The sequence below is a fragment of the Phaenicophaeus curvirostris genome, chromosome 11 (genome assembly GCF_032191515.1).
Source record: "Phaenicophaeus curvirostris isolate KB17595 chromosome 11, BPBGC_Pcur_1.0, whole genome shotgun sequence".
Taxonomy (NCBI): domain Eukaryota; kingdom Metazoa; phylum Chordata; class Aves; order Cuculiformes; family Cuculidae; genus Phaenicophaeus; species Phaenicophaeus curvirostris.
This window is the reverse complement of record NC_091402.1, coordinates 18,192,177-18,217,244: the sequence shown is the minus strand read 5'-3', so window position 1 is coordinate 18,217,244 and position 25,068 is coordinate 18,192,177. Positions and strand designations below refer to the sequence as shown.

The window sequence follows — 25,068 nt, the reverse complement described above, 5'->3', positions numbered from 1 at the left end:
AGTTAACCAAAGTAATTGAATATTTTCTGTTTGGTTTAGCAAGTTGGGTTTTTTTTGCATGCGGAGGGATGTAGACTGAGCAGGGGTCTGCCAGTGCTTGCTCCCTTGATGGTATGTGCGTGAGAGATTTCTTGGAGTGCTGTCTGATGTTGAATACTTAACGTAATATGGGTTTTGTCTTTTTCAGGAGTGGAAGTAGGGAAGGATCAGGAGTTTGTAATAGACACCAAAGGAGCTGGTGGGCAAGGCAAGCTGGATGTTAATATTTGCAGTCCTATGAGGAAAGCTGTGCCATGTCTAGTGGAACCAGTACTGGGTAAGGAGTCCAGCACTGCAAAATACATCCCAAGGGAAGAAGGACTCTATGTGGTGGATGTGAGTTACGATGGCAACCCAATCCCGGGAAGCCCCTATACTGTGGAGGCCATGCTACCTCCAGACCCTTCCAAGGTAAGCCCTAATCCCTTTCTAAGGAAATAGATTTCAAAAAAAACATCTACAGCATTGAAATATTTTAACGTTTTTACCTTTTATATCCCGTGGCTATGTAAAAGCAACTATGATGAGAGGATGAATATCCTTGTCTAGAAAGCTCTTTGGAGGAGAGATACCAACTTTACAGGAAAACTGGGAGGAGTGGCAGAGGAGGTGTTTCTTTCTCTGTATTTTTAAGAGTTGTTAATTGAGTCCCATGTACAAACAAGTTTAATAGGCAGCCTGTGTTGGCAATAACATGAAAAGAATGAATTTAGCTCAACTGCATATTCTTTTCTAGGTAAAAGCTCACGGTCCGGGTCTTCGAGGGGGCCTCGTTGGAAAACCAGCCCAATTCACAATAGATACCAAAGGGGCAGGAACTGGAGGTTTAGGTTTGACAGTAGAAGGCCCGTGTGAAGCTAAGATTGAATGCTCGGACAATGGCGATGGGACCTGCTCCGTCTCCTACCTGCCAACAAAGCCTGGAGAGTATTTCGTAAACATCCTCTTTGAAGAGGTTCACATCCCTGGTTCACCATTTAAGGCAAACATAGAAATGCCATTTGATGTCTCTAAAGTCGTTGCCACAGGCCCAGGTCTGGAACGTGGTAAAGTAGGTGAGGCAGGGCTGCTGAATGTCGACTGCACGGAAGCAGGTCCTGGGGACCTGCGGGTGGACATGGTGTCAGAGGCTGGTTCCAAAGCGGAGGTGCAGATTGATGACAACAAAGACGGGACCTATGTCGTGACGTATGTGCCCCTCACAGCTGGCATGTACACGATCAAGATGAGATATGGAGGAGAGCAAGTGCCTAAATTCCCAGCCCGAGTCAAAGTGGAGCCAGCAGTGGACACAAGCAGAGTTAAAGTGTTTGGGCCAGGAGTGGAAGGGAAAGGTGAGAATAACTTTTCTTATCAGAATTTGTAGGACTTTTGGTCTTTTACCCTCACAGAGTGTTCTGAGCAATAAAAGTTTTGCTAGCCTTGCATGTTCCCATGGTCACCCTTGGGCAGGGGCATTTCGTTATGTGTTACCAAATGAGTTGTTTGTCATGCTGGTTCACACAATATTTTGTCATTGGAAATACATACGGTTCTTGAAGTGACTCTTCAAAACATACCCTGCAGATGTCTACCGAGAAGCTACAACTGACTTCACTGTGGATGCTCGACCTCTAACAAAGACTGGTGGTGACCACATCAGGACGCAGATCACGAGCCCATCTGGCTCCCCTACAGACTGTCTCATCCAAGACAACGCTGATGGAACGTACTCAGTAGAGTACACGCCATTTGAAAAGGGTAACTTCTGTTTTGTTTGGTTTTTTAACTTGAGAGGGGGAAAAGCCAAGAGCAAGCAGCTCTTCTGACGCTTTCGTTTGGCAAACTGCTGAGCTCTGCCAGTAACTTGTTGGCATCTTAGTTAGATGTTTGTCAGTGGAAGAGATAAATCTGTAGGAAGTAGCTCTATTTTAACTTGAAGAATTGACTTTTACAGTGACTTGGCTTCAGAAGAACAGTGGATAGATGGCATCTCTGTTGTGAAACACTAGTGAAGTCTTGTGAAATGCAGGAGGAGGAAGCTCTTAGCCATGTACTAGCATTTAAATCTGTAACACCTTGTAAGTGATGTTAAATAATGAGAATATTTAGGGAATTTGGGATATGTTTTTTTTCCTCCTAACAGGTCCACACACAGTCAATGTAACTTATGATGGGGTACCTGTGCCAAACAGTCCCTTCAGAGTGAGTGTGACAGAGGGCTGCCATCCATCACGTGTAAAAGCACAAGGACCTGGACTTAAAGAAGCTTTCACAAATCAGCCAAATGCCTTTTCAGTTGTCACCAGGTAACTGAGCCTACTTGATCCTTAAGGAATTCCTAAGAAAGAGAGGAGTGCAGTGAGCTGTATGATGCAGGATGCTAAACCTAGTACAAATATTTATAAAAAGGCCAAACTGTCTCCTTTTGATTTCTGTGTGCGCTGCCTCATCGTGTACTGAGCACTCTGCTCTGCAGAGATTAAGGGTTGATAATGGCTGAAGATAAAATTCTGGGAAGATGTGAGTGAGATTATGCAGAATGGCTTTGCATGCTGGAGCATGCTGATGGCTGCATGTCAGAAGTCAGGTTCCTGCATTTCCAGTAAGAGGAAAAAATGCATTGAGGGCATGATGGCTATGAAGCTGCTGTTAGAAGTAGGTAATTCTAACAACGGTGCATTTCTCTCTTGTAGAGGAGCAGGAATTGGTGGCCTTGGAATAACTGTTGAAGGACCTTCAGAATCTAAAATAAGTTGTAAAGATAACAAGGATGGGAGCTGCAGTGCCGAGTATGTTCCTTATGTTCCAGGAGACTACGATGTTAACATCACGTATGGGGGAGAACATATTCCTGGTAAGAGCCGGGTTGCTTTCAGAGGAGGGAAGACATTGGTCTAAGGACTTGGTGGCTGCATTTCACTCATGCTGGGAGTTGTTAAGGTTTTGACTTTCTGCTTTTCCTGGGAATTTAGGCAGAATCAGCGGTGGCATTTGTTCCTCACACTCGATAGGGAAGTGTGGAGCGCTGCGTGCTGTGGTGCAGTCGTTTTTAGGAAGGGCTGCAGTCTGTTCTCATTTCTGCAGCAGCCTCTGTGGGGATGTGGAGGAGCCTCATTGAGATTATAGCACCAGCTAGGAAGAACAAAAGAGTGGGTTCAGATGGGTGGGATAGGAAAAAGGGCATTAGGCTTGACAAACAGCTGATATAACCCATGTTGTTTGTATTAGGTCGTGTCTCTCCTGCCCCAAGTGATGCATACTATGTTAGGTTAAGAAAATAGCCCTTTGGTATGTGGATGCCTTCACTGTTTTGCAGTAAAATTGTCTAAATGGGCAAGCTTGTCATGGGAATTACATTAACCTCTGAAAGTTCTGGTCACTGCAGAGAGTATTGACTCTTTCCTAAAACAGATATTTACCTGTGTATATATTTGCTCTGACTGTTAAGCTGGGGTGAAGTAGGTTTAAGCAGTGTTCCAGGTACATCTGACATCCAGCAGTTTACAACTAGAAGAAGGATATTTAGCTTGATACCAAGAATTATATGCTTTTAAACGCCAAACGTGTTTTGCCACAATATTTGAGTGTTTAAGTACTATCACACAGCAAACATCTAGGTCTTCTTTCCCAGACATTGAATGAGCCGATTCTTTTCCGTTGATCCCATTTTGGTTGTCATCATACTGAACTTGGTAAAATATAAACGAAACGAGTGCCTGCATGCCACTTTGTTTGCACTTCTGATTTCTTTCATGCATATATTTTCTGAGGTATGAGAAGCAGATGGATCACAACTGAATCGTTGAGCAGACATAGAAAATGTAGAACACAGTCATTACACTTCTGGCTTTTGCAGAAGCAGAGAAGTAGCGTGGAAACTGTGGGGTGGTTGTTCCTGCCTGAGTTTAAGGGATAATAATAAAAAGTCAAATGAAAAGTTGGGGAAAAAAGCCCATTGGTTATAATCTCCCATGTGCTGAGATCTTGTAAAATGGTGGTTTAAAAGTTTAAGGCTGTGGCACCTTGCCCTTTTGAGCTAGGATCTTAGCAGCTCCTCTCTGCAGTAGGGTTTGAGGGCTTTCCCTCCCGGGGAGCAGATGAGCTCCTGCTGACGGCTGCCATCATTCCTATCCCTGTTGGGGTCCTCTAGCAGTGTGACTTGAGCAGGGCAGCAGCAGATTTATCCAGAATAGCTGCTCTTCCAAAGCTCTTCCCTGTGAAGATGTTGCATCCGCTGAGAGCTGATACGCTAGTTCTGTCTTTAGTTTTTAAAGCATAGTGTGATCCACCTCTGTATTATATTAGCTCTGGGATGCAGCTGCATGGAGGGTTTTAGGAGGGACCAGGGGATTTGGCAATTTAGAAGCCAACTGTTTGCATTTCCTTGGGCATTTTCCTTGAACTGTTAGCTCTGTGGTGTTTAACACTTGCTGCATTAACTTCCAGGCAGTCCTTTCAAGGTTCCTGTGAAGGATGTTGTGGATCCTAGCAAGGTGAAGATTGCAGGACCAGGTCTGGGAACAGCTGTTCGAGCCAAAATCCCACAGTCCTTTACTGTAGACACCAGCAAGGCAGGAGTAGCACCCCTTGAGGTGATGGTGACCGGACCCAGAGGTAAGAACTGAAGTGCTCCACACAAGTGTCCCCCCTCTGTCTCTGTGTTTGGGTGGGGAATGTGATCCTGGCCCTGCTCACAAAGGTGGCGACACCACTTAAGTGAGCATTTCCCTCAGTTCCTGTTCATTCAGCATGTGCACCTTTGAGAGCTGGCTGATGTGTCATGCTGTAAAAGGAGGAGAACTGTGTCCTGGGTGGTGCTGCTTTGAGCAATGCTTTTTGCCTTATCCTAATGTTCTGAGCTGGAAGAAATGATGTGAGTGGGCATCACTGGTGAGCGATTCTGGCTCAGATTTAGACGTCAAAAGGTAAATCCAAAGTCTCACACATGAGTGGTGACTTTGGAAACCTGTGTCACTGGGGTGTAGGAGTCTCTGAAATACAGTGGAAACCCTCTCGATGATCCCAGAGAGCAGCAAAGCCCTCAAACAATAGCGTTAATGTTTGCGTTAACCTAGGAAGCTGGGTTTTGGTAGGCATGATATCTTGTCAGTCTCACCTTGCTGGGAGGTGAGAGCTGCTTCCCCATTTGAGCATCAGGTCATGCTGGTGCCCCTCAGGTAACCCTTCTTTAATTTTAGCGGATGAGACGGATTCCCAGGGATGGCGCTCCCCATTGAAAGCGATTTCGGATTTCTTTAAAGGTGACCCAAAGGGTGACACTGAGACAGGTTTGAACTCTGATTAACTACTGGCAACTTTGTCTCTCGGAAATCCAATGGCAACAGCAAGAATCATCTGTAGAAGGGAGTGGGAACCAACAGTGTTGCTTTTAGGCTTTGCATGGCAACTATATGTTTCCTTTGTGTGTACTTACTGCTGATCCTTCCTGTGGTTTAAAGCCAACTTGTAATTGTAGAGTGCTTTGTGTGTTGATCTGAACCCATACGTCATGTAATCTGCTGTAGATTTAGCTTAATGCAAACTGAAATAATTGATCCTGCTTTCTCAGGACTTTGGCAGCTTGCAGGGCTCTCCTGCCTAGGCAGCAAGCCTGTCTTCCCAAATAACTGATTGTGAAACTCAAATTGGTGAATGCTATGCACCAAATGACTTTAGGGCTCAATTCTTTGTAGTGAAACTGAGTAACAGTATGTAATCTTGTACATGACGGTTCAGGCAATTATAACCATTACTCATTTACTTTCAAGAAAGATCGTCAGTGGATTTTGAGCAATTGCTGTTGACCTGGACTGTACAGAAAGGCAAATTTTTCTCCAGTATTTTCATTCTAGCTTTTCTTTACAGTGAGAAGTTGTGAGCCTAGGGAGTGGTAGATAACAAGTCTATCTCAAAGTCAGTGGCTCTTGAATACAAAATAAGGGAAACGGATCACTAATCCAGGCCTGTTCATTTAAAAAAATAATAATCAAATTTAGCTTGTTGCAAACTTGTAAATCAGCAGTGCATCTTGGAGCTTTGTGCAGCTTATGGCTGATGAAGAGCTGAGTTTTAATAGAACAGTTTAAAAAATCATCTGTTGCTTTTCTAGGAGTTGTGGAGCCTGTTAATATAGTAGACAACGGAGATGGCACCCACACAGTGGTGTACACACCTACACAGGAGGGACCATATATGATCTCTGTCAAATATGCTGATGAAGAGATCCCTCGCAGGTAAGGTGATGAAGATAAACTTAGGTAAATTGAAAATTTAATTACCTGATCGTGCTCTCCCAGCACAACTGCTGTTTAAGCACCTGCTGTGCTCCTTTGTACTTGAACCAGTGCGGCTCCTTGTGCCACTTTAGGGTTCTGTGGTGGTTTGAGACGCTGTAGGGGAGGAGTATCCATGCCCCAGCCTGTCCTGCGGTGACTATCAGCCACTCAGTTAGGAGGAGGGGGCAATAATGGATTTCCCTTTAAGTCCCTTCAAGGTGAAGGTGCTTCCTACGTATGATGCCAGTAAAGTGACGGCGAGTGGACCAGGTCTCAGTTCCTACGGCATCCCGGCCAGCCTGCCTGTGGAGTTCACTGTGGATGCTAAGGATGCTGGGCAGGGACATCTGGCTGTAGTCATCACTGTAAGTAACTGCATAACCAAGCAGGAGTGGAAACAAGTGGTTTTAGGTGGGCACAAGTGGCTCCTGTAGCAAGTGTGCACAGCTGTATCGTGACATACCCGGTGTCCAGGAGACTGGGCTGCTGGCTGGACATTAAGCTCTGGTACATGAATGTCTTGCAGTCTGTTTGTGAAGCTCTTAAGGCTGCTTTTATGAGACTCCTGTCTTAAAGTCATCGCCCATGCTATATTTGGCCCTTGGTTAGTTAACCTTATGCTCAAAATGAAAAAAAAATGGTTTCTTGTAAGATGATGAAAATGCTGGAATTTGAAATGGAGACAGTTTAGTTCTCCAAGGCCATGAGATGACACCCACACTGAGCATTATGTGATGATAAATTAACAAACAAATCTCCTTCAAGGCTGCCAAAAGTCATAAGCTACTTAGAAACATTCCCATAGTATCTGTCTGACTTTGTTATTGCTCTTCCCGAAATTTCTGGTGCCTGGAATCTGTGGCCTCAGTTAAAAGGTCTCTGATTAGTGGGCCATAAAGCACATTTTTCAGCTCTGGCATGCCTAGGTCATGGCATGGCTGGTTGTACTTGCCCTTCTGCATTCTTGCTCCTGTGTTCCTGCTGTCCTTCTGTTTGCAGTGCAGTAAAGCAATTCCCTTTATTCTGGCATGCAAGTATGCTCTTAAGGGATCCAAAATACTTATCAGAGCTCTCAGCCTGGCCATAGCTTTTGAAGATCAAGTTCCCCAAGTCCTGCATGGTGGAACTGTACAGGCAGTCCTCCTTATGGCATTTGTTTGCTTCTCCTTCTTTCCTGTTGCTTGTCAAACATTTCACAAGCCTTCCTGAAAGGAGTAAACTCTTCCACGCTGTGCCTAAGATCTGGAGTCCTTTGCAGCTTAAACTGTACTCCAAGAAGTGCTAAGTCATGAAATGCAGAATGGGGTCGCCGTGCTGTTCTCTGTGAGCCCGTCTGGAAGACTTTCTAAAATGCTTCATGTTTTGCAGCTGATGGGTTGCACCAAACGCTGTAGCTGGGAGTAGCTTTGGACACATTCTGCACAATGCTTAGATACGAAAACTTGATGCTGAAGCTCAAATCTAAGTTATTCATGCATTTCTTTAATTCTTGTATTCAGTGTAGAAGTTGTAGTTGAAGGGACTACATAGACCTGCTTTTATCTGTAGACCTTGCAGTGTGTCAGGAGCTGGATGTCTCATCCAGGAGCATTGATGGCAGGTTCCAGTAACACTTCCCCCTGGCCTCAAACCTTCAGGGCAGCGGCTGTCCAAAGCCACCTAGAGCTTTGTCAGGACAGAGCTGCACAGTCTGGCTCCTGATCTGCATCTTGTTGGGTACCTGTGAAATGTTCTCTATATCCAGCAGCAATAGGACAGTGAAGTCTAAAACTTCTTAGAATTAATACAAGGTTCTTTAAAACAATTTGCTGCCTCTTGTAAACGTTCTTATACCAAGCAAAGTACAGTTAATGATAACACTGTTTGTTTTATAGTGATCTGGTACCTTTATGCTTCTAATGGTCTATTCCTGGTGCTAGTCCTTGAATGAAATATATTTAACCCTTGAAAAGCTGCAGTTCTGCCTTGCTAAAGGAGTTCATAACTAACATTGTAGTCCCTAAATCTTCTGGTTTGCGTTCCTCAGGACCAAGAGGGCGAACCCAAGAGAGTGAAGATTAATGACAATAAGGACGGCACTTACACGGTCACCTACGTCCCAGACAGAACAGGACGCTACACGATTGGCGTGAAGTATGGTGGAGATGATATCCCGTCCTCTCCCTATCGGATTCGGGCATCTCCAGCTGGGGATGCCAGCAAGTGTTTTGCCACTGGTGAGTATTGGCTCCTCTCTGTTGCTGTTGTTTGTACTTCGTGTAAAGCTGCCTTCTGAGCAAGTTGATGTAGAAGATGCTAGAGACTTGTGTAATCTTGCTGTTCTTACAAGGGGGGTTTTCCCAAAGGTAAAGAAGCATCTGCCCTGCGGGTGAGCAGGAATCTCTTGTAGTCTCTCTAGCATAATCTTTCAAATTGCTTGGGTTGTTGTAAACAGCCAGAAGCAACCAAAGCCTGGTGCTTATTTTGGCCTGGATGAATCCTCCTGAGAACTGCAGTGAGGTTGATTTAAAAATAACACATCTGCACACGTTCACTGCATCATGCTCCTTGCACTGCGGGTATTGCAATAAACTTTTTGTTCTGAGGAAGAGCAGATGGTGTAAATAGCCAGCTGTGTGCTTCTACGCTAGTGAAGCCTGTTCAGATTTGGTGTTATTAGTGGAGTTTTCTGCTGCTTTTCTGTCTGGTCAAGGTTGGCCCAGGTCTGAATAGACTTTTGGAAGGTTTGGGTGGAAGGAGAGAAGCTAAAGATGACACGTTACTATGAAAATCATTGTTTCAAAAATCAGTGCCTTGGTATAGGGGAGGGACTCAAAATTTTTTGTTGTGGGAGCACGTTTAGAGCTTTGACCTTTATCCATTCTCGGGCTGGATGGCCACTGCTGCACATTGCCACATCCCAGCCAGCAGAGGCTGTGGCAGGGAGCAGAAGTGACGGGAACTAGTTACAGAAATGCCACTGGATGTTGAATGCCTGACTTTAAAATAAATATATAAATTAGGCAAGACCAAACCTAACAGGGAAACTTAATCTGTGGTTGTAGATTTGTGAGATTGTCTGGATATTGTGCTGATTTGCAGCTTGCAGTAAGAGCGTATCCAATGCCTGTCCAGCAGCTGGCTGTTTTCAATCCTGCTTAAACAGAAATGTGTTCCTGGCAAAATGGAAATCAGAGTGGCCCTTTGCTTCAAAATTTGTTTAAAAGCGGCCTTAATGGCTGAGTCTGATACTCTTCCAAGTAACTTGAGTCACTAACTGTTCAAACTAACTGTGATGGAGATTAGTCTAAGATGCCAGCTTGAATTTCCCTTTTCCAAGAAGTGCCCCCAACTCTGCCATAAAGCTGAAATAAAATCTCTGTAGGAGTAGGTGCTGGAATACAGTCAAGCTATTAAAATGGCAGGTTTGTTGCCATTTTGAAAACGAGCCATTTACTTGGTAACGAGCGGTGGTCAGAAGCAGGAGTATTTAATATGTACTGAAAATAAGACTTCATAGTTCTGACTTAAACGCAGCATTCTTCAGGCTGGATCCGATTGCTACAATTTGGACATTGTTTGATGATTTTGTTTTCTTGGGATGTGTGGCCAAATAGTGGAAAACCATTTGTGTATCCCATAGGAGGAAACGTGGCCGTGGCGACTGTGCCCTTTTAGAGCTGCTTACACAGGGAGGTTTATGTTAAAGTGGTGACAGCTGAGTCACTGACTAGGGTAGGAGATAGCACTTTTGGCTCTGCATAAAGGAGTATGATGATAAGAGTATGGGTTAAGGCATTGCTTTCTTCAAACATAGCTTTTTTCCTCTCTGTTCTCATCCAGCCTCTGTGATTATGGAGGAGAAGGAAAGCTAGTGGCCAGCTCTTGCATGCCGCTGTGCTGACCAACACTATGAATGCCCCTTGTTGAACATCATCTCCCAAAACCATGTTTGTCGGTCCCTGGGACCGGCGTTTTGGTGCCGTGTTTCCCAGGTGCCTTGCGGGCGGCCTGCCTGGGAAGATTGTCCTCTGAATGCTTTCTGTAATGAAAATTGCTTTGTAGGTCCTGGAATTGCACCCACTGTGAAGACTGGTGAGGAGGTTAGTTTTGTGGTAGACGCCAAATCAGCAGGGAAGGGAAAAGTGACGTGCACCATGCTGCTGCCAGATGGGCTAGAAGCTGAAGCAGATGAAACAGTTATTGAAAATGAGGATGGGACTTACGATATCTTCTACACTGCCTCCAAACCAGGAATCTATGTGATTTATGTCCGCTTTGGTGGGGTGGAAATTCCCAACAGTCCTTTCACCGTCATGGTAAGCCAGCTCTGCTCCAAAAGTACCTCCCACTTGGATTCCTGTTTCTACTTTTATTTAGTGATGGGTTAACTCTGTGTGTAAATGTGATTTTAGGCATGTATTAGACTAAGAAGAGCTAATGAATCTGTTACTTGCAGAGCTTGAGCAGACAATGCAGTTAGATGAAGAGGGATAGAAGCCATCACAGAATGAAGACTTGGCTTCTCTGAACAAATTAATTTTTCATTTCCTGTAGTTCTTTTTCTAAGTGATATGTAAGGGTGGTTATAATTTGCTTCTACAGCTAATTACTCAGCCATTGTCAGATACAGCGCTCTGACTTGTCAGCCTCTCACTGTTTATAATGTTGACCCAAAAATAAGAAACAGTCTGCTAACAGATCCCAGGGAAGCAGGCTGTTAGCTCACACTTAAAAATTATTTGCAAATGCTAGTTGAACTGTTATGGCCAAATCTACTACCTTCTAATTATGTTCCTTCCAACGCATAGTACTTCATCATGTTTTGGTTTAAAACACAAACAAAACCTCAGCATCCCTGAAGAGCAGACTAGGTGTCTGTCAGGGCTCGTGGAAGCCCTTCCCAGAAAGAGCCGTTCTTGGTGTTGGCGGAACGAGTCTTTGTCTTGTAACCTCAGCTGAGACAGCCTCTGGTGCGTCTCGCTCTGGGAAACCACTCAGCAGTACTTGTGCCAAGTGTGTCTGGAGCTTGTGGGTGAATCCTCGGGGCCAGCTACGCCAGCTCTTCCTACCTGCCACTCCAGCAGATCACTACCAGTGTCTCCAAAGATTTCTGTGAGAAAATGCAGCTCCCTAGGTCGCTGTTCAAAGCTTACCACAGGAAATGCCTCTTCAAGTCAGGGAGCCTGCTCCCGGCCAGCCAAAATTCCCACTTCCTAGCTGACTGATACAGTACGTGTTTGACTTGGGTGTCTCAGCTGGGGACAGAGAACACTGAAACAGCAGTATTTCTGTTTTGCATTGGTTTTCTTAGTGGAGTCTTTCCATGCATAAGTTTCCAGCGGGTTGTTTTGTTAGGGTGGTTTGCAGTGGTGTAAATGGCAGGAGGAACTGGGGTGGCTGAGCCCGGTGGAGCTGCATGCGTGGGTGTGAGCCTGAGCCACTCTTGGGGCGTTAAGTGGGGGAGAGATGGGAATTTGCAAGTCATCCTCTTGGCATGCCTGGTGGGAAGGGAGGCTGCGCCGGGGGAAAACACATTCGGTGTCTTGACGACGCTATCCCAGCTATGAATCAGAAGAATAGCTTTGGAGCTATGACTGGCCGTGGGCTGGGTCATTCACCCAAGTGCATGAGCTGGGAGCAGCCTTCCCACAGCAGCAGGCTCCCCTGCCTCCCGGTTCACACACCGTGCTGCGCAGGGCTTGGGGACTTGTATCTTAAGTTTGAACCTCTCTCCTCCTTCCCTACATGTAAAAAAGGAACTCTGCAATTCATTTCCACCAGTGTTTAGGCAGGCACTGCTTTCCAGCTTCCCTCCCAAGCTCCCAACAGTGGCACATACTGGCTTTGTCCCTTTGCTGTGCAACTGGTGGCTTCTCCCAGTGCCCAATGCCTGCAGATGCAGGCAGTTTCCAAGCTGGATCCAGGTCGTTGCATTGGTGAGAGGACTTGCGAGGGCTGCACGGTGGAAGGTGCTCAGGAGCTGGAAGGAGGTGTGCGTGTTCTGTGCTGTGAAAGATGTGAATTGCCACCATGCCAGAGTAACACCTAACCTGCCTTTACCCCTGCACAGGCTGTAGATGCAGATGATGCCGCCGTGCGGTCGCAGGAGCCAGTAGTGGGCGCCTCCCCCCCCGGATTCCGCCCTTGGGTACACAATTTTTACATTTTTCAGCTGTTTTTCTCCCATCTGTGTTCCATTTCAGATGACAGCCTGCTTCTTGGGACTGCTTGAATCGCTCTAGTCCTTGTGTTCATTCTTTCTGTTTGATCGATTGTTCTTGGGATCCAGACCTTGTTTTTCCTTTGCTTCTTGAAGGGAGTCTCCAAATAAATTTCCATTTAAACATGAAGAGGATCATTACACCTACAGCTTCTACTTCTGCAATATCTACTGTTGGCAAAAGCAACCTGAGTGCATTGCTTTGTTTCCCAGTAAAATAGCACAGTGTTGCATTGTGAAACTTGTTTCTTTTGTCCCTTGTATTGCAATCACTCTGCCCCATTCAAAAATCACTTTCTCTTCCAGGCCTTAAGCAACTAAATTCTTTCAGATGGAGCCACTTTGGGTCTTGCGTGCACTACATTGTCTTCCATCCCTTTGTGTTCCATTTTTATCTCTTAACTTTTTTCCAGCATGTCTTCCATTCGCACCGTGTTTGATTCGCTCCGCTCTGCAGTGTGGTGGTGTCACGAAGGAGAGCTTGGCTGGACACTGCTCTGGTTGAGCCCAGTCCTGTGGCTGGCTGCGATAATCACCACGCGCTCTCTTCTGCTTGTGCTCACAGTGGAGTTGCTCAGTGCTTGTTTGGATCTTCCGTTCCTTTTTGAAGTGACTCATTCTTTTGCTTGCTTTAGGTCACAGAAGAAGCTTATGTCCCAGTTGGAGACATGAATGGCATGGAATTCAGACCCTTTGATATGGTTATCCCTTTTGCTGTAAGGAAAGGAGAAATAACAGGTACCTGGACTACACGTTGTTTCTTGGGGAGGTTTTGCTTCTTGTTAGCAAGTTTATCCATTTGCAGTTAACAGCCTGGGTGGTCTAGACCACAATGTGTGTGGGAGGATTGTATCCTGCTAGCAACTTAGTTGTTTAATTTCACATCAAGTGACGCTTGCTGAGGGTGAGTTGGATACGCCCTGCCAATGGTTCGAGTTAAATGAGGGGATTCTTGGTGCTGCTGTGGCTCTCGGTGTCAGGCTGTGAGCCACTGCACTGTCGGACATGTTGCTGCTTTTTTCCTCTCTGGAGCAGCTCCCTGAATCCTTGATAAGCTCTGCTACTTATGTTGTGTGTAGATACTGTAAAACAGTCTCATCCTGCTTTCCTGTCACCTACTGTCTCCAAAGCAGGTGACCCCTCTTCCACAGGTCTGGCAGCTGAGAGCATCACCCCAGTAACACCCCAGTTGCACTAAGCCTCTGCACACATGGACCACATCCTCTTCTGCCCTGTAGCTCAGCAATCCCACCCCAAGCCCTGGTCTGTCCCTGCTGAAGGGTCAATTGATCTTTCCTTTTCCAAACAGCCACAGGAGAGGGAGTGTCTTGTGATGAGGTAGATCGGTGCCTTTCCTGGGGCCTGCTATGGAAATTTTAGTGGCTGAAGCAAACAGCCCTGCCTGTAGCATTTATAAGGTCACAGGACTGTTTGCCAGATGTCTACCACTGTGTTATATTCATGTAGCTTAAGTAGAAAACATGCCTGGTTAGCATTCCCATTAGTCTCCTATTTGTGCCTGTGGCTAAGGACTTGAACAATTTCAAATGGCCAGACAATTCTTTGTGGGTGGGAGAGGGGAAGCAGGCAATTTCTCCTTTTGTAACTCCCACAATGGCTTTTTGTAGGTGAAGTGTTCAGGCCCTCTGGAAAGACGGACACGCCAGATATTGTGGATAACAAAGATGGCACCGTAACAGTGAGATATGCTCCTACTGAGGTTGGGCTGCATGGAATGCACATAAAATATATGGGAAATCACATCCCAGGTGAGTCTGACAAAGCAGGTGGCACAGATCCAAGTGCAGAGTTCTGCTGATGCATCTGCTCCCTGTTAAGGTTTGTACAGCTTAGTGGTATATGCTGCGGTGGGAACTGCTCAGAACCTGTTAGTGTTCAGCAGCCGTTCATCTGCAAGCAGTCCAGAGAGCTGCTACAGCAAAGGAGTTAGTGCCAGTGCATGTGAGCTTCCATTGTGGTTTAACAGTACCAGCCAGGCTTAAAACGGACTTTGGGTTTGGAAACTAGCTTTTGTGGCATTTTATTATGAAGAAGAAACATACAATTTTTGAACTACGATTTCTTCAGGTTGGAATTTACTGCTGTGTTGTTCAACAAAACTACTGGTTACAGTATATGTTTAGCCTTAAAACTGCGTTGGCATAGAATCTCCAGTCTGTGGGGAGGATCAGTTGGCTAGGACACTATAGTTACTCTTTCCATCCCATTGCAATAAAATAAAACACACATGCACGCCACGCTGTAATCTTTACTTCTTCCTGGCTGCATCTTAACAAACAAAAACCACTGCCTTTCATTCCCTTTCTCTTCTCTTCTTTGTCCTTACTTCACCAACTCCCCAGCTGATGCTTTGCCTCGCCTGGGGGCTGGAGCTGCCCTGTGGTTCTCAGAGCATGCTGGCTGCATGGGGCTGAGGTGAAAATGGGCACATCTATCGAAGGGTGTTTAGACACGATACAAAATACTTTCAGCACTGCCTGAACTGGGTTGCTGGTTCTGTTGGTGTACAGAAACACAGGATAACTTTGGCTGAAGCTGGGAGCTTGATAATGTAGTGCATGGTGCTACTTCATTATTTTCAGCGCTTTGTCTGGATGTAGGACTTCTGTAGGTGCCAAGGTGTTGAATTTATCAGTTCAGTAAGACCGTTACCCTATGCCTGGACGGAGGGGTGACGTACTGACATTGCCTTCTTAAAGGCTGTCATGAATCAAACTTGCTGCTGTCTCAGCTGTAAAATCTAGCTTTGGACATCAGAGCTGTCTGTGTCTTTTTGTGAAACCATTGCTGTTTGTTGGCTGTATTTTTTGTACAGTCTAATCTAAGGCTGGCAAGTATATTTTTGGATACCTTTCAAATTTGCTAGTTCGGGTTCATTGATTCAGACAATGTGCTGTGCTAGTTCCTAATTTTGAGCTACCAAAATTCAGGACCTGTGCCTGAACTGAAAGCCTGCTTCTGAGTCATGTTCTGATTTAATGTGCTAAAAATAAAATTCTAATGAATAAGACCCTTTACAACATCATTGAAGCTTATCTCTGGTAATTTGAGTAACACTTACTTTGTCATGACTGGATGTGGAACAAATTGTGGAGAAATATTTTTTGAAGATGAAAGAGGAGGCTTATTCATTTTAAGTGCATTACAGTCATGTGAAGGTTCTTCAGATATCAAGTAGCGAGAATGACATTGAGAACTTGGGTATTGATGAGTACAAGATCCCATTGGGTCAGAGCAGCTTGATGTCTGTTTTGTTCTTGTAGTCCAGGTTATTTATTCTTACAAGTGCTGCTTTTGTTTGTTTTTTTTCTTTTAGAAAGCCCCCTGCAGTTCTATGTGAATTATCCAAACAGTGGCAGTGTGTCTGCTTATGGGCTGGGCCTCATTTATGGGGTTGCCAATAAACCAGCAACTTTCACCATTGTCATGGAAGATGCAGGAGAGGGTAAGCCTGTTCTTTAAACTCATCCTACCCTAAACTAGGAAATTCTTGGAAGTGCAGTGCACATCAGCATCACTTCGCATTCATCTGTCCAACTATGAATCTCTGGTGTGATACAAGTAACTTGTGCAAATATCAGGCAGCAGCTTGCAGTAAGAACTGTTTTATTACTTCTTCCGGAGAGCAGTAGATGTACCCTGTGGTACAGAGTGCAAAATGTTTGTTTAATTAAAAATAAGCTGAAGGTGGCTTAGATCTTCTAGTTGATGATGACTGGATCTGGAATCACTTTCAGGTAAATCTAATAGACGAAATAGAGTTGTGGTCTTGGTGGATTTGCCTTAATGCTTTTTGCTGTTTCCTTTGAAAAATTGGCATCTTAGCTGCATTTTCAGTACTGAGTACTGGATCCTCTTTTGACTTGGTATGCACCGAGATTTACAGAAGCGTTGCTCTCCTTGTTTCTTAGGTGGCCTGGACTTGGCTATTGAAGGACCTTCAAAAGCAGAGATCAGCTGCATTGATAACAAAGACGGGACGTGCACAGTCACGTATCTGCCTACTCTACCTGGGAACTACAGCATCCTGGTTAAGTACAATGACAAGCACATCCCGGGCAGTCCGTTCACAGCTAAGATCACAGGTATAAAGTTTAGACTTCTGGAAGCACTTGATAATGAAAATTAACCTCTGACAGCACGAGGGACCTGGTTTGTGGCAGGAACATGAAGTCCTCCAACTTGTTCTGCACTTAACTTTGTAATATTTTCTGACTCATTTCTCTTTATATGTGCAGATGATAACAGAAGGCGGTCCCAGGTTAAGCTTGGTTCTGCTGCTGACTTTTTGCTGGACATCAATGAGACTGATCTCAGCCTCCTAACAGCCAGCATTAAAGCCCCATCAGGTCGCGATGAGCCTTGTCTTCTGAAGAGGCTACCCAATAACCACATTGGTAAGCTCTGGTAAAATTGATCTGAGAGAGTAGTATAGTAGCCTCTACTCCAGTTTGTCTTGCAATGTTAAATGACTGACTTATCTGCTCCCTCCCAGAGGAGTGTTATCAAACCAAGTGGTTGATATTGATTGGCATGGTTGATCAAAGACAGAAGAATATGAAGAATGACCTCTTATATTAGCTTGCATGTGGTATGCCAGGTTGTGGCTGAAGTGCTTTTTGTCGGTATTTGTGGATGGCTTTGTGGCCCGTTTGAGAGCAACATTTCAACATGTATAAAGAGAGTGCTCTTTCATTCCTTGGTGTGATAAAGGCTTTTTAATCAAGTATGACATGCATAAAAAGTGAATGAGTTTGTCTGATTTCTTTGCTTTGTAGGCATCTCCTTCATTCCGCAGGAAGTAGGAGAACATCTGGTTAGCATCAAGAAAAATGGTAGCCATGTACCAAACAGCCCTGTAACAATCATGGTGGTCCAGTCTGAGATAGGAGATGCCAGACGAGCAAGGGTTTATGGACGTGGCTTGGTAGAAGGACGGACTTTTGAAATGTGTGACTTCATCGTAGACACAAGGGATGCAGGTTAGTTCCATCACAAAGGGACTGTGAGATGCTGAGAGATATGTATCCTCTCTAAATGAGAACAGTGTCTTCTATGGTGTGTCACCACCAAGCTGCAAAGCAGCAGGTGAAAACACTGTGTTAAGCATGCACGGTCGTCATTGTCAGTTATAAACTACAGACAGTGCTATTAACTTCTAAAATGTTTTGCATTGTTTTGGCTGCAGTCTTCTATTACAGCCAACAGGGACTGTCACTGAGGCACTGATGAAGCTTTTTTTTCATTTGATGGTGCTTGGTTCTAGTATCACTGTGCACAGCAGGAAAGAAATGAGGAATATATTTCCCTGTTGATTTAGTGTGGGGCTTTGGCCAATCTTTGAAGCCAGCTTTTCAACATTAATAAAGTAAAAGAGGTATCGTCAGAGCACTTTAGGAACTGATTGCATGCTGTGCATTGAATAGCTGACTGATTAGCACCACAAAAATATCATTAAGGCATTGTGCAACTCCCATGTACCCATTCTGATACAACTAGCTACTTCTGTGGGTTTGGACTATTTTACATCAAATTTATGATAGCACTATGGAAATCTGAAGCTGACTTAACTGTATTTTAGGTTATGGTGGGATCTCACTGGCAGTTGAAGGACCCAGCAAGGTAGATATCCAAACTGAAGACCTAGAAGATGGAACTTGCAAAGTGTCTTATTTTCCAACTGTACCTGGCGTGTACATTGTGTCCACTAAATTTGCAGATGAACACATTCCAGGTAAGCAAGAGTGTTTGGCAGCCTTGGTTAGAACAACAAAAGTCTTACTTCGCTGGCTTGTGCACTGGAACCGTGGGTGGGCTGTGTGATCTGCCTCAGGCTGTAAGTCCCAAAGTTTCAGGGAGGTCCTATCAGCGCCCTCCAAAAGGAACAAGTATCCCAAACTGTTCTGCTTACGTGGAGGTATTTCACTTGGACCTGACTCTCCACTGGCTGTAAAACGTCCCGCATGGGGTGGGGTGGAGACAGTCAGAGGAAGCTTTCAAACCTCCCCTTGATGCAGGGTGTAATGAGCAGAGGAAGAACAACCTGCTGTGCTACTTACAGGCAGCCCGTTTACTGTGAAGATAAGTGGTGAAGGAAGAGTTAAGGAGAGCATCACACGAACAAGACGGGCTCCCTCTGTTGCAACAGTAGGAAGCATATGTGATCTGAACCTAAAAATTCCAGGTAAGTTATGTCCTATCCACATAACTGTAACTTGCACATGTGTGCTGTGGGTGCACCTGAAACAGTAGAAATAGGAACTTCATTGTTGTTAAGTCATTCTACTAGGATAGCTTAGGGGAGAAACACTGGTAGTGCAGTCTCTTTGAATGTTCAAAAATAAGCATAACAGTAGGATCATAGGATGGTTTGGGTTGGAAGGGACCTCTAGTCTACCCTCAACTCTCTTCCCCCCCCCCGCCCCAGTATGCAGAAACATCTTCAACGAGATCAGGTAGCTGAGAGACACATCTAACCTCACCTTGAATGTTTCCAGGGATGGAGTATCTACCACTGCTCTGGGCAACCTGTGCCAGTGTTTCACCACTCTTGTAAAAAAGAATCTAGCCTAAATCTACCCTCTTTTAGTTTAAAAACATTACCAGTTGTACTATTGCTCTAGGCCCTGCTAAAATATTTGTTCCCATCATTCTTGTAGGCCTCCTTTAAGTACTGGAAAGCCACCATAAGGTCTCTGTGGAGCCTTCTCCAGGGTGAACAACCCTGACTCTCTCAGCTTTTCCTCATAGGAGAGATGTTCCATCCCTCTGATCATTTTTGTGGCCCTCTACTGGACCTATTCCAACAGGTCCACATCTTTCCTGTGCTGAGGACTCCAGAGCTGGATACAGGACTCTAAGTGGGGTCTCACCAAAATGGAGCAGAGGGGCAGAATCCCCCTCCCCCCGACCTGCTGTTCACGTTTCTTTTGATGCAGCCCAGGGTATGATTGGCCTTCTGGGCTGTGAACATACGTTACAGCTCATGTCCAGCTTTTCATCCACTGGTGCCCTCAAGTCCTTTACAGATTCTATGTACAGCAAGCTGGAGCGTGGGCTGCACAGCTCTCCCTGTGTCTTGGGTTTTAAGGTGATTGTGTTGGTTGAAAGTGTTTGTAGTGCTGTCTGGCAAATGTGAATCACAGGCCAGACTTAGTGGGCTGCACTTACCCAGCCTCTTCATCTGCCTCTAGCACCTGGTGTTCTGTAACTGGCCAGGCTCGCTGCTTGGCAACAGGCACCTAGCTGAGCGTGCAGACTGGCGCTTACATGCCTTTCCTGTCATTTGTAATGTGTAATCACTTGAGCTCAGGTCCTGCTTCCAAAAACAAAACACTGAAATCCTTTGTCACTTTGTAATCTGCATTTTTATTCTCTTCTTGTTAGAAATTGATATGGGAGATATGACAGCCCAGGTAACTAGTCCCTCTGGAAGAAACTTTGATGCAGAAATCATGGAAGCTGACAAAAACACCTATTGTGTCCGCTTTGTGCCACAAGAAATGGGGGTTCACACTGTGGATGTCAAATACAGAGGACAGCCCGTGCCAGGCAGCCCCTTCCAGTTCACTGTGGGGCCACTGGGTGAGGGAGGAGCCCATAAAGTGAGAGCCGGAGGCCCAGGGCTGGAGCGTGGAGAGACGGGCATCCCAGGTGAGTTCTCTGCTATTTCTAGGCTTCAGTGCCTGCTACGCACAGGTCTGCAGCTCAGTGCTCTGGTTTCTGTTGGTTTCCTCTCTTGAGCAGAGCTTGGTGTAACTGTAAGGTTGCCCCAGGAAAGGTGCGGTCAGTGGAGGATCACGGGGAAATAATATTGCTGCGTCATGTGGATGGGGAGTGCTGGAATTCCGTGCTTTGGAAACAGAGTGCTCTTACAGAATGAGCTTGATTTTGTAAGGTGTGCTATGCAGGGCTGATAAGCTAATTCAAGGCTAATAGCAGTTTCTCCAAGAGCCTGCTAAATGTTATCACTCAGGGTGGTGGAAGCTGGTACTGTTCCTCATTTACAAGTGTGGGATGCTGCATGGTCTGTTAGGAAGAAACTGAAACCCAGCAGGAGCAAACTTACACTTGTGTGTGTTCTTATGTGCTTCAACAGCCGAGTTCAGTATATGGACACGGGAAGCTGGAGCTGGAGGACTGTCTATTGCTGTAGAAGGCCCAAGTAAAGCAGAAATTGCCTTTGAAGACCATAAAGATGGGTCTTGTGGAGTGTCATACATTGTTCAAGAGCCAGGTATGTACCAAGACCAGATTAAACTGAACTAACACTGAATACTACTTTCGAAGATACTAAGGACATTCACTTCTTTTCTCCCTGCAGGCAACTATGAGGTGTCCATAAAGTTCAATGACGAGCACATTCCTGAAAGCCCCTACCTGGTTCCCATCATCGCTCCCTCTGATGATGCTCGCAGGCTCACTGTCACTAGTCTTCAGGTGAGGCATAAGGAAACATCTCCACAACTTGCCACACTGACTGATTTCGTCCTTGTTCTCTGAAATCAAAATGGTTGTCCTATCTTCTTAGTGATAGCCTTGTCCTGGTTGGCGCTTATTTTCGAGAACTAAGAATAAGAGGCACTAGAAAGGTTACTAACTGCATACTGGAGGAGCTAAAACTTGCTCTCTGCCCTCTTAGTTCGGGGAGGCCAAGGAGAACTAAAACATTAATATGAATCACCAACAATGCTGGTACTGAGCTGCTCGGTTGGCACATGGACTGAAGAGCTGGGTTTCCATGGATGAGGCAGTGTAGGGTTGTGTGGTTGGGACGTTGCTATAGCCTCATCACAACGTTTATGTGGGTGGATGGAGGGGGCCCTGCCATGAGCTCAGAGCGCAGATTTGCTCTGGCTTACATCATGAAAACCACACAGTTGCAGCTCAGATAATTCATGAACAACAATGAGTCTCAGTGAATCCCAGCTTTGTAGTTGGTCTGGGCTCATCTGTTAAACTCACCATATTATTTTTGTGTGTGGTTACGTGCATTGGAGAACAAGTAACATTAAAGGCCTGACTTAAACCTCCAAAGCCGGGAACTTGGAAGGGAGACTGAGAATCTGTGTCTAAATATACTGCACCTCAGTCCTCATGGAGTGGTAATAAGTAATTAGTGCTTTGGTTGAGGCTTTCTTTTTGGCTGTGTGCCAGCTGTGGTTCCCAGCAGTTTGCCTGGGCTGTAGGACTCTTCCACCTTGGCTGTGTAAATGAATCACAACAGCCTGATCCGATGGTATCTCTTCTAACCAGGAGTTACAAGGGCGTTAATTAGTCACTGTGGTATTGATGTTTCTCTTGTGTTTCATTTAAAGACTCTTTGACAGGAATACTCGCTTCAATTAAGTCCTGGAGAGGCAGATAAAGCTGAGTATTTGGTAACAGAGCGCAATGCGCAGCATCAGCCTCCAGTAAACCCGCATCGGGGACTTGCTTTATACATTATGCCTCAGTTCTACTCAGTTGCATTTATTTCCCTCTTCAGGATTTAGTTGAAAACAAATTCAGGTAAAGTATGTTCAGCATGAAATATTACCACTGGATAGCGGTCCGGGCTGCTCTGGTTGAGGGCCGTTGCGGTACGGGTGCTGAGCTACATCGCCTTCCACCGCTGGCCTGGCAGCTCAGCAACATCTGGTTTTATGTTTTAAATTACTTTCTCATGTTGAGATGTCTCATGGTAGTGTTCTAAATGTAGCCTCTTGTGGCAAATATAAACATGCATATTACTCTTTCAGACAACTGGATTATTGGAGGCTTTTCTCCTGAATGAATCTGGAATGAATGAACAGGCTGAAAATGCAGCTATAGCTTAAACATCCTTTAAATCAAGTACCTGCATACTGGGGGCTGACCTCAGTGATAACGGGTGACTAGTCTTGTAAACCTGCCTCTGCCTGGTTTGGCAGAGTCGTCTGGCTTCCAAAAACAGTCTGGTATCATGGGAGAAGATTGACCTAGGTGATGTGAGTGACTTAAATCAGCCACCTCTAAGAGGGAGAGAGCTCCTGATTTGAGAGTTAATGCAAGTCACAACTTCATGCCTTTTGTTGAAATCTTAAAATCAATTGTGCTGATGTGGTTGTTTCCCTGCCGCAAATCTTGTGCTGTCTGAAATGAGAAGTTTAAATTTGGTAATCTGACTGTTGCATTCTCAGGAGTCTGGATTAAAAGTTAATCAGCCAGCATCCTTTGCTATAAGGCTGAATGGGGCAAAGGGCAAGATCGATGCTAAAGTCCACAGCCCCTCCGGAGCTGTCGAAGACTGCCATGTGTCTGAGCTGGAGCCAGGTGAGCATGAGTTTACGTTAGTCAAAATAAACCGGGGGACCTCCAAAACATGCATGCTACCTCGTAGTGAGGGGCTTGCAAACAGTGTACCCAAGGGACAAGAGCTTGCTTGGAGAACGGCTTCTTGGTGCCAAGAGTTGTTTGATCAGGGTTAGGTCAATGCTTTTCCTCGATAGCTTATGAAATGATAGAGCTCTAACTTCTGTAAGGGACAGGTCTGTAAGTCTTGGCTTGCCAGTGAAGGTACAATGATATTAGTCATAAATGAAATATGATGTGATTGTTGAATTTAGCCAGGGAAGAATTTATTTTTCAAAGCTGTGCTTCCATCATTGACTGATAGTTTATTTTTAACTCTCACTCACTCCTTCATGTGAAATGTCAGGGAAGCTGAACATAAGCAAACACTACAGAAAGCTCAACACCTGTTTCAGCAATGAGCTTTTTCACTTGAAGTCTGAATGAGTTATGGTCTGTACTATAGACAGACAGCAGCTGTCTGGCAAGCGGAGATCAGTCCCTCCTCTGGGTTAACATACAATGAGAAATGTTAAATATCAGCAAATTACTAAATGACTATTTAATAAAGGTGTGATGTCTGTGAGCTCAGCCCACTGGAAAGATTTGGCTTGGTCTTACCAGCTGCTTTTCTTCTCTGTGCCGCTCCCTCAACAGCTGACAGGTTGGGCTGCGATTAAGCTGTCATGTTTAGTGCAAGTGTGAGGCAAATAACCCTAAAACTCACCCTGCAGACCAGATGACAACTGAGATCAAGTCCTAGTAGATGAGGTGAAAATGCAACCCATCACGCCTCCTGTGATAAATAGTTTTCCAACTTGAATATGAGCTTAGCAGCTTGTATAAACGAGATTGCATAAGTTGGGACCAAAAATATGTCAAAGCATTACAGAAGCCTTGCTTGGGTTGCTAACCAGCCCTGTGTTGGGCTTAATTGCTGTTTTATTCGTATCTCTGATCAGAAAAGCCACTTCTTTCTTGCAGATAAGTATGCTGTTCGGTTCATCCCCCATGAAAATGGCATCCACTCGATTGACGTCAAGTTCAACGGGAGCCACGTGGTGGGCAGCCCTTTCAAAGTGCGTGTTGGTGAGCCCGGGCAGGCAGGCAACCCCGCGCTCGTCACAGCATACGGATCCGGCTTGGAGAGCGGTACCACGGGTAACAATTCTTTTACAGCTCCAATACAGACCTGTTTGCACTTCGATTTTCTGTGAGAGCTGGAAGCTGTTCCTAGGCATATTTTTATGCTACTTTCCCTGCTAAGCAGCCGAACTAACCCACATTCTCTGCCAACCTGAGTGCAAGCTAATTTTGCTTTCCTGCATGTTCCTCAAGTCTCCTAGCCATTGGTTACTGCATCTGTGGTCTGTACTGAGCCTTAATGAAGGCTTAAACACTCTGGAAACGAGCGCCTGCAGCATGAATTCTCTTGAATTGGTTAGCAACTGGGCTGTGACTCTGCAGGTTAGCTTAGCTTCACACCTGCGGACCCTGGGAGCTCTGGAGATGCTTTGGCTCCCTTCCACGTGTGAGCATGATGTCTGTGAGGGTTGGAGCTTTTGTGAACATGGGTATTGAGTGGGCTGTGTAGCCCTGTTTAACTTCCATCCTACTCTTAATTAAATGGGTGCAGAGGTGTACTCAGTTACCTTTTTTTCAGTGCTTGCACCTCTGAGAAATTCCATGTTAAAGGTGTGATGTGTAAGCTCTAGGGCGTGCGGTAGATGTTCAGTTTGTAGTGTGCTGTATGTGCTTCAGATGCAGTGTGAATGCCGACTCTTCTTGGAAATCTGACATCTAGTTAACTGCTGTGGCTGCCCCATCTGATAGTTTTCAACTCAAGAATGTAGGGTTTGGGGATTTTGGATTTTTTTTTTTCATTTATATGATTTATGGTCTAAGCAAATATGAAAACATTCCAGGATATGCACTTTGATTTATTTGATTGTGTGCTTTCTTGGGCCACACACACAGGGGAATACCAGAATAAAACTAATCATTTTTTACCATTTGATCTGCAAGGCAATAACTGGTTCCCTTTGTCCTATCTACTGCTGTCTTTTGTGGATTCCATTTTATATGATTTTATATGATTTTTTCCTCCCTGGAAAAAAAAATACTGCAGTTATTCATTCAAAACTTCTGCCGTTCTGGAAAAACCAAGCAATTGGTTTTGGAAAGGTGTGGATATGCTATATTAAATAAAGATATTCTAGACTGTGCTGCTTTAAGAGG

The 25,068-nt window shown here is 45.1% G+C and overlaps 2 protein-coding genes across 8 annotated transcripts in view; one reads left to right on the top strand and one right to left on the bottom strand.

Annotated features, from left to right (window-relative positions):
- Positions 1 to 25,068, bottom strand: part of DENND6A (DENN domain containing 6A) — a 222,241-nt gene that overhangs the window by 188,508 nt on the left and 8,665 nt on the right. The window lies entirely within an intron of this gene.
- Positions 1 to 25,068, top strand: part of FLNB (filamin B) — a 72,741-nt gene that overhangs the window by 42,450 nt on the left and 5,223 nt on the right. For 2 of the 5 annotated variants that reach the window (XM_069866152.1, XM_069866156.1), the window contains exons 20-44: positions 188 to 450; positions 776 to 1,373; positions 1,606 to 1,779; positions 2,165 to 2,327; positions 2,715 to 2,875; positions 4,468 to 4,635; positions 5,220 to 5,309; positions 6,131 to 6,254; positions 6,505 to 6,661; positions 8,323 to 8,512; positions 10,341 to 10,594; positions 12,349 to 12,426; positions 13,134 to 13,236; positions 14,127 to 14,267; positions 15,836 to 15,964; positions 16,431 to 16,604; positions 16,758 to 16,916; positions 17,298 to 17,501; positions 18,101 to 18,253; positions 18,581 to 18,703; positions 19,906 to 20,172; positions 20,618 to 20,755; positions 20,843 to 20,958; positions 22,680 to 22,812; positions 23,815 to 23,991. In XM_069866152.1, coding sequence (XP_069722253.1) covers positions 188 to 450; positions 776 to 1,373; positions 1,606 to 1,779; positions 2,165 to 2,327; positions 2,715 to 2,875; positions 4,468 to 4,635; positions 5,220 to 5,309; positions 6,131 to 6,254; positions 6,505 to 6,661; positions 8,323 to 8,512; positions 10,341 to 10,594; positions 12,349 to 12,426; positions 13,134 to 13,236; positions 14,127 to 14,267; positions 15,836 to 15,964; positions 16,431 to 16,604; positions 16,758 to 16,916; positions 17,298 to 17,501; positions 18,101 to 18,253; positions 18,581 to 18,703; positions 19,906 to 20,172; positions 20,618 to 20,755; positions 20,843 to 20,958; positions 22,680 to 22,812; positions 23,815 to 23,991 — 4,437 coding nt within the window. The remainder of the gene's footprint in view (positions 1 to 187; positions 451 to 775; positions 1,374 to 1,605; positions 1,780 to 2,164; positions 2,328 to 2,714; positions 2,876 to 4,467; positions 4,636 to 5,219; positions 5,310 to 6,130; positions 6,255 to 6,504; positions 6,662 to 8,322; positions 8,513 to 10,340; positions 10,595 to 12,348; positions 12,427 to 13,133; positions 13,237 to 14,126; positions 14,268 to 15,835; positions 15,965 to 16,430; positions 16,605 to 16,757; positions 16,917 to 17,297; positions 17,502 to 18,100; positions 18,254 to 18,580; positions 18,704 to 19,905; positions 20,173 to 20,617; positions 20,756 to 20,842; positions 20,959 to 22,679; positions 22,813 to 23,814; positions 23,992 to 25,068) is intronic. The other 3 variants (XM_069866154.1, XM_069866153.1, XM_069866155.1) reach the window with 3 other exon arrangements.